Here is a 13,903-nt window from a genome sequence, read left to right on the forward strand (position 1 = left end):
ATGTATTATTCCACACTTTTCCTTAAAAACATTAACATATTTATAATAGCTGCTTTAAGGTCCTTGTTCAATAATTCCAATATCTCATTTATGTGAGAGTTGAGTAGTATTAGTTGCTTTTCTCTGGGCTATGTGACACATTTTTTCTGTTTTGGGGGCATGTCTAGTATTTTTTTTATTATATACTGAACATTGTGGAGATATGTGGTAGAGATTCTGGATTTTGTTATCTTCTGAATATTAACTTTTTTGCTAGCAGGCAATTAATTATACTCTAAATTCCCTTCTTCCTGTGATGAACAATAGCTGAAACAAAACTTTGTCTCATTCTTCCAGTTCTTAATTCTAGTTAGTCTTTTAGAGACTTCCTGTGTATGCTTAGTTCAGCAAAGTTTATTCATACATTTTTGTGACATGTTCCTCTGACCTGGGACTTCTCAGTATTCCACCTGTCTGGCAGTCCTGATTCCTAACCTCTGACTTCTTGAATAAGACCAAGGCTTTCTGCTTATGCTTAAGTGGCTCAGACATGGGGACTGGATGTGTCCTCAAGCAAAATGCTATGTAAACAAAATCTCACCCAGTGCTCTTCTTTTTCAAAGACCAATCCTTCTCCAGTTTTTGCTTGCTTTTGATTTCTCTCCAGTGCTAATAGTTGCCTGCAGTTTAGAATCATTATATAAAGGAAAGTTAGTTCTATATTAACAACTTTGCAGTTACCAAAAGTGAAATCTGCCAAAATGAACCTTATTATGCATTCAGGTCTTCTGCATAAAATAAGACAAAGATCCATTAATCAATTTACACCAGATATTAGAGATTCTGTCTAGATTTATTCTTTGTTTTCTAATATATCTTTGGGTAATTTTATCTGTAGCCATGACCTCTTCTGACCCCTACTATCTCCTCTATTAATGTCTTTCTAAATCTTTAGCTTTAGACTATCATTCTTCTGTGATCCAAGTCTTGATTTCCAATTATCCTCCCATTCATATCCATAAGACAGCATTTTCTTTGTAAAATTTTGTCCATCCATAACGAGTAGAAACTGATACCCCAACTCTAGGTTCTGAAGCAATGTATTTCTGCTTCGATCTAATCACTTGTCAATATCTAATTTTGATTGTAGGTACTTTCATGTACTTGTTTTCCCCAAATATACTGTGAACTCCTTGATGCCATATGCCATGCCTTATTTATCTTCTTATCATTAGTGCCCAGCTCAGTTATTTTATTCAAAAATATTTGCTGAAACCAGCTTTCCAAAGAAGCAAATATTTGCATCATTTTTGGCATTATAAAAGAATGCTATTGTCCCCCAAAAAAGCCCTTTGTTTCCTACAAAGTTAAAATGCTTAGATTTTCAGTAGGCCTCTCAAAGAGGCTTTGAGGAATATGAGAGAAGGGACATACTATGACCCACTGCTTGCAAGGACACTTTTAAAGACAAATATTTAATTTTGAATTTGATTAGATATTGATATTTACCTAACTGCTAGTAAGGGGGAAGTAAGTCTTTCTTTAAAAAAATAAGTGATTCAATAAGTTCAAATTGTGAGTCGTATACACTCTTGGAAGTGTTGTATAATATATTATCACTTTTGATATAAATATAAGGGGATCATCACGTGAAAAGCGGTCATTTTCCAAGCTCTCTCTTTCTCATGAAGAAGTAGTATAATAATAATAAAAATAGCACATGCTATATTTATTGAATTCTTACTGTATATTTGAGGCATTTTTCAAAGTGCTTCACCTATATTAACTCATCTGATATTCCGAACAATGCTACAGAAATGTATGGTTATTTTTATTTCCTCAGTTGAAGAAATTGTGACTTAAGCAGTAGTAAGCTGAAGATATTTTACAGTCTTAGCTTTTGTGATCAAGAACAAACTCTATGGGTATAGAATATAATCCCTCTCTGCATACTTATTTCTGATACCTTTATTTTACCAACTCATTGCTCCTTCAATACCTTGTGTTTGCCTTTCGTGCATATCATGCACCATCATTTTACTAGTGACAAGTTACCTAAAATCCAATTTTTCTTTATGCTTACAAATACTCCCCAATTTCTGCAAATATTTTCTTTTCTCCGTCACTGCAGTGAGCTTCTGTTTTGTCATTTTAACTGTTGCACTTGCCTATCATTAATACTCCTTTTGACTTGAAGAAATCATCTTTTTCAATCATAAGAACCTGATAAGCAATTTGTCCCCAAAACAACAATCCTCAACTTGTTTTTAGTTGGCTGTTCTTCAGGTGAATTATGTGTAATGGTATATTGATGTTAGTTGATATCTAATAGGGATTGATTTGACACTACCAATCTCATTTCTTCTAGGTAGTTAGGTGCTTAGGTCCTAAGACCCGAGTGAAGATGATAGTCCCTTTGTTTTTTAGGTTTATCATGTCACTAGGTGCTTAATATTTGAGGTTTACTTTTTATAAAAAATACAGTAAAAATTTATATGATATTCTTTACCTGGTTATAGGGAAGTGGTACTATTGCTGAGCTCATGAAGAGCAATTAAATAACAATAATTCACTAACATTTCAGAATTAGGCATCGTTATTTTTCTCACATTAAAACTATTATAGTTAGTTTTAAGTATCTCATCATTTTGTTATGGGGAGATTTAGTACACATTTAAATCAGTGTTTTAGTTAAATGTAAATTAGTATTTTTATTTTAAACTGCAAAGAGCTGGCACTCACTCAGAAATATGGAAATGGCAACCAATAAAAGGAAAATGGTTTTCTTCTCTAAGATGCCTATATGAGAAAATATTATTAACAATAATGGGAGTGAGTTGTTCACATTGAGAGGGCACTATGCCCACAAATACCCTTGAAGCAACATGGCAAACTTGCCTGTTTCTAAAGTTCTGATTTATGTAGTGCCTTATTTACTGTGCAACAATATCAGTTTCTGAAGTGCATCCTATAATTATACCAGCAATAACCATTTCTTTTTGTTTATAAAAATAACAGTGAGTGAAGAGCTGAAATGTAATTTCCTGAAGCAAAGATCTTGAAAATTGATAACATCTTTGTAACTCTTCATCTATCAGTTTCAAATCCCAGTTCATAAGGTCAATATTTCTGTTTGTTAATGATTTCTCAACAATGTCGACCCAGAAAGTAATGGAATTAATAAAGACAGAAAATCACATATATATCTAATGAATATGTGAAAATATCAAAATATAATGTCAATTCAATTATTCACAATAATTGAAGGATTAAGATACTCTATTTCATTGTGTTTTCTGGTTGCATGAAGCTTGATCCATTTGTGCTAGATGCATGAACCAGTTAACTTACTATGTCTCATTGAGTTACTTACTGTGTCACTGAGTAGACACTAACCAACTGCAAGTCTTCAATTTAGAAATCAAAATATTCATTGTATGGTCAATATTCTTTGAAAAAGTATGACAAAAACAGAAATTTAAAGATTCTACCAAATACCATAGGTATAAAAGAGTAATGGCCCAGAAAAATGATTTTCATTATTTCAAATATAAATTTAACTCAAAATTTGATGCAAAAAAGTTTTGGAAAACAACTAGATAATTTTGAATTTATGTAATCTTATTTAAAGAGGTGGTGATAAAAATGCAAATATGAAATTGGCTCTAGCTCTCTTTAGCTAACAGAATAAATCTTAGTTGAATCATTTATCCCCCTTTATACATATTCATATTCTTGCTGTAGCCTGAAAACTCAGAGGTAAAAAAGTAAGGCCTTTAGAGGTATCTAGGACACAATTGGCAAACAGATTAAAAGTCATAATAGTTGGCAATATGCCTTCTTCACGTCTCTTTCTCATTGCCTATGCTTATCTCCATATGGTGCCTCTGTTTCAAGCTAGGCACTATCTCGTCTTCCCCAAATGAAGCAGAATCAAATTTATATTTCATTTTAATCTGCTTATTCTAAGAAATTAATGCCACCTGCCCCACATGCAGACTGACATGCCTTCGTTTGGGTGAACTGTTAACATAATATCTGACTTTACCCTTGTCAAATGACATATTTATTTTTGGATTTTCTTATATAAGAGAGACTATGTTTACTAGAAACTTTTCTACCATCTCTTTATGACAGTTGATTGATATTATGTACATAAATCAAACATTTAAATTAAATTTACGTTTCCTTCTGCAAGAAATTCCTATGCCAGACTCTTTGGGGATTATGAACCAATTAACCTTTCTTGATTTCTCTTGAATATGCTTGGCTCCCATTTATACTTCTTAGCACTCCTTTGGTCATAGGTTAAAAAAAATCACCTGAATAGTTTTAAGCAAAGAGTCCAATGTAGTGCAAGGACTTAGAGATCTCTTTTGTAAGCTATACACAGCAATGGGGTTGGCATCGAGGAATGTCTGAGAAAGAGGCACTAGACTGCCTGCATTGAAAACCTCAGCTGTCCCCTGTCATTTCTGTGTCTCTGTGCAGTTGCTGAGTCTCCAGTTGCAGACCAGCTCTTTTTGTTCAGTTCATATGATGGAAAATGGCTATTGAATAACTCCATGTTTGTGTTGCCTTCATTAAGACATGAACATGACAGAGTTGAAGTCTTGTTTGCAGCTACATGTTTTCAGAGTCAAACTAGGATCAGCCCCATATACTTTGGCCCGAAAGCTGAAACATGGCAGACAAGCATAGCTGTTGCTGTTGTAAACCATGTAAATGGTGGGAGGACCTTTGAAAGCAATATAAGATGCCTTGATTTTAACTGTCAAATTAATTATATGAAGTTTTGACTTACAGAAGAGATAAATTAAATTAGGTGGATCAGTTCTATTCATCAATTTTTAGTATCTATCAATGATCAATTAAATATATCATTCAAATTAAATCTAGAGCTTTATTTAAGGGAGAGTTAGATTTGGCTTTGGCTTGTAATCATGCCTTTTAAATCCCGCTACTTATGATCCAGATATATTAATAATATTTGCCCACTTGGAATCATATTTACTAGCAAGCCAGATAATATATTCATGCATTTTTTTATTTTAGATATAAATAATACTATGCTGTAATATTGCTGAAAATGCAAGTACATAGGTTCATATGTAGTTGTAACTCTAAAATATTAATTGTTGACCCTGGCACTCTTCTCTGATGTAATGTGGTTCATACTCATTAGGTCCAAAGGCAGGCATGATAGATGCATTGCTGAGATCATGGTGCCCACGAAGCCAAGGTCATAGGTGTAAGCTCTGTGTGGGGCAGGTTTTCTGTAGAAAGAAAATGAAAAGCCAGCATCTCAAGTCTTATCTCTTTTTTGGATTCACACATACCATTAAACAGGAGGTACACTGATGGTGATATTAAATAAACCAAACCAAAATGCATGTCCTCCTTATTGTACCTAAGATCAACTTCAAACATAAAGGGAATTTCTTTATTTAATCGAAAGAATATATTGCTTCAAGAGCATATTTGGCAAAATCATATACTCTGGACTTTATAGAAATAGGTCCTCTTTACTTTCAACTATTCATCTATAAAATGTATAGATACGTTGTGAAATAATTGTTTAGTCATCAACATGACCAATATAAATCATAATATGTATTATTCCTGAACCCCATAGCATGTCCTGAATATTATGATTTTGCTACAATAACTAGCTAGCTGTTTGAATATACTTAATTCCAGTTCTTAGGTTGGAAAAAAAGGAAGAGAGAAAAAAGGAGGGAGACAGAGAAATATTGACTATGTTAGAAGAAAAGCAGTCTTGAGGCCCAACATAGTGGCTTTTAGTTTGAGAGATTAAACATCTTGTAATTCTAACCTGTTTTGGATGCCCAGAGTCACTAAGCCATGAAACCGACTGATGCATCAATGATTGTTTCAGAAAAAGCAAGCTACAAGTATTTGGGATTTAAACAAAATGGCATGACACCTTAATGCATATTTTCTAAGAAATTTGAGATTATACTTAACTAAGGCTTTCCAAACCCAGTAAGAATTTATCAGAAGTTGTTGACTTGAAGGCCATGGTATATTAGCAAATGGTGATAATTTTAGGTAGCTTTGATTGAAGAGCTTATTTGAGTTCCATGTGAACAGTCTCACTGAAATAACATAAATTAAAGAAAGAAAATACGTTATCAGCCAGTAAATACAGTTTTTCTCTCACAACTATGAAATAGTGAGATGACGGGGCTGCTTATACCTTTTTCATTCTAACAAATACACGTAGGATAAAATACACCAAATACTATTATGATTCCTCTATTAATACCATTTTCTTTACTTCCATCAGGCGTGCTGAGGCACACACACTCACAGGCATACGGACATTCCAAGGTCTGTTTCCCTTTCTGGTTCTGCCGGCTTCCATTTTAGGTCTAGTTTATGCTGCTGTCTGCATCAATGTCTGTCAAACTAGCCAGTAGGTTGTGTCAGTTAACTCCATATTGCCTTCTGACATGATTCTGAGAGCAATCTGTGTGCCATTTTTGCTTCAATGTACAGATTTCTTTTCAAACCAATGAAGGTTCCATTACTGCAAGGAATAGATTTCTTTTTCTATCAGAATCACAGTGGTTTATTGTCTCTTTGATACTGCAGGATTTTCTTTCAGAGACCTTTTTCTATTTTAGCAGGATGTCCCTTTCTTGCCCTAAAGATCAGCTATTTTCTAAACCAGCATCTTCCTTAAAGGGCAATACACTAATTTTAATAACACATTTATTAGATAAAACATCATCTCTGTAAGCGTTTGAAACATCCTATTAATATTAACATACAATGAAACAGTCACACAGCTGTGTTTTCTTTGGTCCTTGACCCCAGGATTTTTGGAACCAGTAATTAATTAAATTAACTAATCAATTAACTAATTTGGTACAAGAGTCTGGAACAGAGTTGTGTCTGCACTGGAAGCAAGTGGAAGATTTGATTTGGGCCCTGCAGACTCCATAGAACTACCACTGTGACTACTGAACAATGTCAGTCTGATGATATCTTTCCTTTATTTCAAATTCCTACTCAGCTTTTTATAACCCAAGACATAAAAATCTAAATTATTTAGCATGCTACACAGGTCTGAGTATGATCTGAACCTGCCCCAACTTCCAGCAAACTTCATTCCTTGCTGCTCTACCCTCCAGTGCTTTACTTGACCATTCCCAGAACGTGCCTTGAGATCATACCTTGGTGTTTTTGTATTATGCTGTTCCCTTTGAGAATGTTCCTTTTTTCCCCCTTGGGTTTGGGAAACTTAGCCTTCCACACTCATAGTAAGTATTGCCATGTGTGTTAGTCCATTATCACTCTGCTATAAAGATACACCTGAGACTGGATAATTTATAAAGAAAAGAGGTTTAATTGGCTCACAGTTCTGCAGGCTGTAGAGGCTTCTGCTTCTGGGGAGGCCTCAGGAAACTTCTAGTTATAGAGGAAAGCAAAGGGGAAGCAGACACATGTTCACATGGTTGGCAGGAGAGAGAAAGAGAGGGTGAAGGGGGAGGTGCTACATACTTTCACATAAGCAGATCTTATGAGAACACTATCACAAGACAGCATAAGGGGATAGTGCTAAACCACTGGAAACCACCCTCATGATACAATCATCTCCCACTAGGCCTACTTCCAATGCTGGGGATTATAATTTGATATGAGATTTGGGTGGGGACATAGAGCCAAAGCATATCACCATGACAAGTAGGTAGAACAGATGAAGTCAGATATTCCTTTCAATAACTCCAGTAGAATTGGGTCCATTTCCACTATGGTACTGCTTTGTGTAGTGTCTGGCCACATGACTTATCTCTACATTAGACCAGAAAGTCTTTGAGGGTAGACCAGAAGTCTTAATGACCTTTGTAGACTTGTGCTTAGCATGGTGCTTGGCACACAACAGAGGTCCAATCAGTGTCTGTTGTTCAATGGCTATCTTTCTGGCTAAAGTACCATGTGAAATGCATTTTCTTTATTCATTATAGTTTCTTATGCAACATTTGTCTCTTAAGAATTAAAAAGCAAATTATGTTTTCATTTCACATTTAAAGGATTAAACTTAACAAAGCCCTTTTAAGAAGGCTTCACTAAAACTTGTACTCATTGATTTATGTGAATTGCTATATTATTCTGTTGCACTATAAACACAACTGTAATACTGACAGAAAATAGATCAACAAGGGAAGTCCGGATGTGTTTGGTTTTATGTTTTTAATTTCACTTCTTCTTGACAATGGAAGACAGAGATAGATAAAGGGATAGACTCAATGCTTAGACTTACACATAATGAACTGCTGTGATAACCATCAGTCAAGGTTAGAAGATCAAAATTAATATCTGTATACATTTACATTCTACAAGGTCTTTTATACCATTTCCTTTTTGCCTCTCATAATAGCCTTTTAAATTAAATAGACAAGCAGGCATTGTTATATGCTCATGGTACAGATAAGGATGCCGTGGTGCATATTCACGAGTAACTGGCGATTCTGGGACACAAATGCAGGGCTCCTGGCTGAAAACCTTTCTCTTTCACTGCACTGTACAGCATTCCTTATTCTATGAATCTGACTACCGACAAATTCCTTTTAATAAGTAATACAATCTATTTCTCACTCACGCTTTCATAGCTGATGTATTTTTCTTTTGTATACTATCTTCCCCCCTTCCCTTTTCTTTTCTCCAAGACAGAATCTCACTCTGTCACCCAGTCCAGAGTGCAGTGGTGCCATCACAGCTCCCTGCAGCCTCAATGGCCCAGGCTCAAGCCATGGTCCCACCTCAGCATCCTGAGTAGCTGAGATGTCAGGCATGTGTCACCATGTTCTGCTAATTATTTTATTCTATTTTTTGTAGAGATGGGGTCCCACTATGTTGTCCAGACTGGTCTCAAACTCCTAGGCTCAAGCGATCCTTCTGCCTCGGCTCCCAAAGTGCTGGGATTGGCATTACAGGCTGAGCTACTGTGCTGCCCCTCTCCTCCCTTTTGAATTACTTCAGTTATTTCTGCCTGGGCTCAAAAAAACTTATAGGAAACTGGCATTTTATTACGAAAGTAAAACACTCTCAAGTTTTAGAGATATTCTAATTCAAAAGGAAACTTTAGTAATGCCAACTGAATGTGCTGGTAAAAAAAGATGTGCAAGCAAAATAGTTACATTCATATTCAAAATATGAGCAAACTTCATATTAGGACAGCAAATATCCTCAAATTTCATTTTATTTTCTCTTTTCTGGGAACATTAACAGCTTTGAAATTGTAGGGTCAACTTTCAAATACATTAAAAGCTTGAAATTTTACTAAAATATGCAAAATTTACAATTGAAGTTTGAAATTTTGCTATATTAGAGGTAAAAAATCCATCTTTATGAAAATTTTATTATAATTAAAATAAAGACATTTAAAAGAAAATGTAGTGGTTCAAAATCTGGATCTTAGACATGACTAAGTTTTTTTTCCAAACTCTGTAATTTATTGTGTGATTTTGGGCAACTTACATATATACTTTTTGAATCTTAGTTTACTCATTGGTAAGACAGGTTGAGGTTTGGATCAAATTAGATAATTTCTGTAAAGCATATCAATCAGGAAAAGATGTGCAAAATAAAAGATTGTTATTATTATGACATTAGGCTAATTTATCCCTTTGTTATTTTTAATATACCATTTTAGGGTCTCAGGTACCATTGATATGTACCTCTGAATAACATGAAAATAATCTACACACTGAGTCTTCTAATCTAACTTTCTTTTCTAAATTCTCTTCACTATTTCTCTCAAAGACCTGTGAGATGCACAACACAATGGTAGGATTATAAGTGAGCCAAGGATGTAGGAACTACATTTCAAGTTTTCTTAGACATAAGTTGAACTAATGGTCAATTATTTTAGGTTCCCAAGAAAATCAATAATTTATTTTTCATTCCAGAAAGATTTTATGCAGATCCAGATAGTCAGAAAATCATCTGCTATGAATGGCAAGGCAAGTTTTTATTTAATTTTGAAAACACCAATTTTTTTTAACTTCTTTAAAAATATAGGCATATGGTATGGTTTGAATATGTGTCCCCACACAAATATAATATTAAAATATAATTTCCAATGCTGGAGGTGGGGTCTGGTGGAAGATGATTGGATCATGGGGGTTGTTTCTCTTGGTTTAACATCATCCCCTCCTTTTGCCGTCCTCACAATAGTGAGTTCTTGTGAGATCTGCTTGTTTAAAAATGTGTGGCACTGCCCCCATCTCTCTCTTCCTTGTGCTCCAGCCATGTGAAGTGCTGGCTCCCCCTTCGCCTTCCACCAAGATTGTAAGTTTCCTGAGGCCTCCCCAGAAGCCAAACAGATGCCCACATTATGCTTCCTGTACAACCTGCAGAACTCTGAGCCAGTTAAACTTCTTTTCTTTCTAAATTACCCCGTCTCGGGTATGTCTTTATAGGCAATGTGAGAATGGCCTTATACAGCATACATTTTGAATACCACCCACATAGTATTCATAAACTGAGTATATAATTTGAATACATAATCCATATTTATAGACCATGTTTGTCCTCATACACTTCTATCACTGTGAATTATAATAGATAATTCTTACCTCTGACATCAACATTTCAAGGTGATAAAATATTATGAGAAGAACAAAATGGATCGACTTTTGGATTATCTTTTTTAATCAAAAGCATTTTTGAGAGCACTGAGATTAAAGCAAGTTTTGAAAGATGCTACTTGTGACTATTAAGTAGGAATTATTAATAATTACATACTATACCCTTTCACTCTAGTAAGTTATACTTGATTATGTTCTAGATATTTCCCTTATCTTGAGAAACTAAAATCTCTTTGCTTTTTAAATCACCTCACTATCAAGTACTGAGCAGCACAGAGGTATAGCATAACTTAACTTCTGTATGTATAATCTAGTAGAATTTAAAACAATACACACCAATTAATTGGTATAGAAACATGCAGGTATATGCAAATTGTGTCTGCTAAATTGGGATATTTGAAGGAAAGCAAAAATATTTTTAGCAAGAAATTCAAATATTCAAGTGGTGTAATATTTACGATCTAGATAGAAAGAATGCTATTACAAGGCCGGGCGCGGTGGCTCAAGCCTGTAATCCCAGCACTTTGGGAGGCCGAGACGGGCGGATCACAAGGTCAGGAGATCGAGACCATCCTGGCTAACCTGGTGAAACCCCGTCTCTACTAAAAATACAAAAAAAAAACTAGCCGGGCGAGGTGGCGGGCGCCTGTAGTCCCAGCTACTCGGGAGGCTGAGGCAGGAGAATGGCGTGAACCCGGGAGGCGGAGCTTGCAGTGAGCTGAGATCCGGCCACTGCACTCCAGCCTGGGCGACAGAGCGAGACTCCGTCTCAAAAAAAAAAAAAAAAAAAAGAATGCTATTACATTATAAAAATATATCCCTAGAAGTATATACAAAGTACCTATCTCTATTTGTCTAATGTTTGTGGGCCTCCTGGATCAGATGAATTTTCTTTCTTCCTGTGTGTTTTTGGGAATGCATTCTGCATTTCCCAGTCCTTTATTTCTTGGGCTCCTTCCTTCCAATTTGGCTCTACATGATGGCCTAGTGAGTTTCCCTACGTTTTCTTCCTTGCAGCTACCAAATCAAGCACACGCGTTCTTCCATAGATGAACTAATCACTGTGGGTAAACCCTGGGAGTCAGAAAAATAACTGCAATTTCAGATAGCTCCTGGGGTCTTGGTGTCCTTAAGAGCTACATTACTTCTATTTCAATCTGTCACTCCCCGCTGCACTAATACTCCTGCTGAATCTTTACCTGATTTTCACAATGCACTAGAAACACACGAAAGGAGAAAAAGCACAACAAAATCCCCCAGACCTCCCACATGACCTTTATAGTAGAAATGGAGGGGGTGGTTTGTATTCAGCACTGCAGATACATTGAAAGTGAGTGTAAAATGGCCCTGATGTCAAACTTTCCCATGCTGTTATTTAGGCATCACTGCTTTCATTCACCTCCACACACTTCCTGTACCTTGCAGATGTGGCCCTCGAACTCACCTCTTTTCACATTGCCTCATTCCCAAGAAGTCATCATCCTAGACAAAGACTTCCTTCCTGAAAGGGGAGTTCTTATACTATGTGGTTTAATTTTGTTTTTACTATACGGCAGCATAAAATGGCTAAGTTATCAAAGTTAAAAACAGACTAATAAGCATGCACTATAGTGTGCCTCTCAGGACCTTCTGGAGAACTGAAAAATGTGCTTTCCCATTGCTGAGAGTACTGCTGGCAGATGGCCTTCAGTCATCAGCCCTCTTCTAGGGTTGCCTCCCAAGGCTAAAACCTTCCTAGGGCTGCACACATCCAGTGTCTTATCTATACTGGGCTATATAGGTGTGCCCGCAACCCCACCCTTGGGCTTCAATTTGGGACCACCCTAAAGAACCAGTATAGTTTTCTAGTTCCCTAAAGAACCAGCATAATTTTCTAGTTTCCTCAGGTATCAGTTGAGAGCCTTTGTTGACACTTCATAGTAGCCCAACTTCTCTCTCTACCTAATCTGGCTTCTTTCCCTTTCTTTCCACAAACATAAATCCTTAAATTACTCCCCGATAAACTTTCTGCATGCTAATCTCCATCTCAGTATGCTTCCGTTGGAACCCATACTGGGACAGGTTCTTAATTAGTGTTCCTCCATATGGTTACCAACTGTCTGAATCAGATGAGACCCCAACAACGCTTTTAGGCAAATCCAGACTTGCTCTTCTCTTGGGTAATCCTGCATGGCGGGTTCAGTTGCTCAGACTGTGGTCCTGGGTATATTGGTGTGGGAGCCAGGCAGTATTTTAAAAAGATCCCTAGAAATTCTAATAGGTAGTAAGTTTAGGAATCACTGGCCAATAAACTCAACCATTATCCATCAAGTCCTTCCACCTTCTTGGATGCCTCTTATTGTAAAAAAACCCTTGCCAACTCTTTGGAGCTTTTTCTTGTGCTTTATTTGGACAATAGTTTTGTTTAATGCTCCTCTGAGAAGCCATGTTTTTTCCACCCTGAGACTAATGAGTGACTTCAGTCTCCTTGGCTCCCATTATAGTTCCTCCATTCTTCAAGGTCATTACATGATTTATTCACATATTTCATCTTTCCTAGAGGACTAGTCACATGAGAAATAAGGTTTGATAATAGAAGAATCAACTTAACATGTAAAAACAGTAAAAGACAGTATCCTTCAAAGGACAAAATATCAGTTTGTCACACCATTTAATAATTTTCTCTCACCATTAAGAAGTCATAATTACAATAAATTATTGCAACTATGAGAAAAACAAAATCAACAAGCAAACATATCCTGGAACCAAAGAACAAATGAATAGCTCCATCTGTGACCTGTTTCTCTGGGTTGTGACACCAGTATGTTCTGAGACAGCTGAGTATTGGCTTTTAGTTTGTAGGAGAGACACATAGCTGAGGTTTCAATCTAAGTAGCACCTTATTTTTTTTTTTTTTTTTTTTTTTTTTTTTTGAGGAGACTTGCTCTGTCACCCAGGCTGGAGTGCAGTGGTACAATTTTGGCTCACTGCAAGCTCTCCCCTCCGGGTTCAACCCATTCTCCTGCCTCAGCCTCCCGAATAGCCAGGACTACAGGCGCCTGCCACCATGCCCGGCTAAGTTTTTGTATTTTTAGTAGAGACGGGGTTTCACCATGTTAGCCAGGATGGTCTCGATCTCCTGACCTCGTGATCCGCCCACCTCGGCCTCCCAAAGTGCTGGGATTACAGGCGTGAGCCACCGCGCCCGGCCAAGTAGCACATTTTGTTATGATACATATGCCATCCATTTTTCCAAGTTATTGATTTAATATTTAAAACCTAACATTTATACAGCCCTTTCTAGTTTATAAAATACCTTCACATCA

General features: G+C 36.3%; 1 protein-coding gene across 2 annotated transcripts in view; it reads right to left on the minus strand.

The window, feature by feature from the left end:
• Positions 1–5,008: 5,008 nt before the first annotated feature.
• CDH2 (cadherin 2) overlaps positions 5,009–13,903 on the minus strand; it is a 245,592-nt gene continuing 236,697 nt past the window's right edge. The window contains exons 16-17 of one of the 2 annotated variants that reach the window (XR_001897295.2): positions 5,968–6,098; positions 5,009–5,255 (exon numbers count right to left, since the gene is read on the minus strand). Coding sequence is in view for 1 of the 2 variants with exons in the window: in XM_009192559.3 (XP_009190823.1) it covers positions 6,096–6,098 (3 nt within the window). In the remaining variant the exon portion in view is untranslated. Of the gene's footprint in view, positions 6,099–13,903 lie in introns of both variants that reach the window. The other variant, XM_009192559.3, reaches the window with a different exon arrangement.

The sequence above is a fragment of the Papio anubis genome, chromosome 19 (genome assembly GCF_008728515.1).
Source record: "Papio anubis isolate 15944 chromosome 19, Panubis1.0, whole genome shotgun sequence".
Taxonomy (NCBI): domain Eukaryota; kingdom Metazoa; phylum Chordata; class Mammalia; order Primates; family Cercopithecidae; genus Papio; species Papio anubis.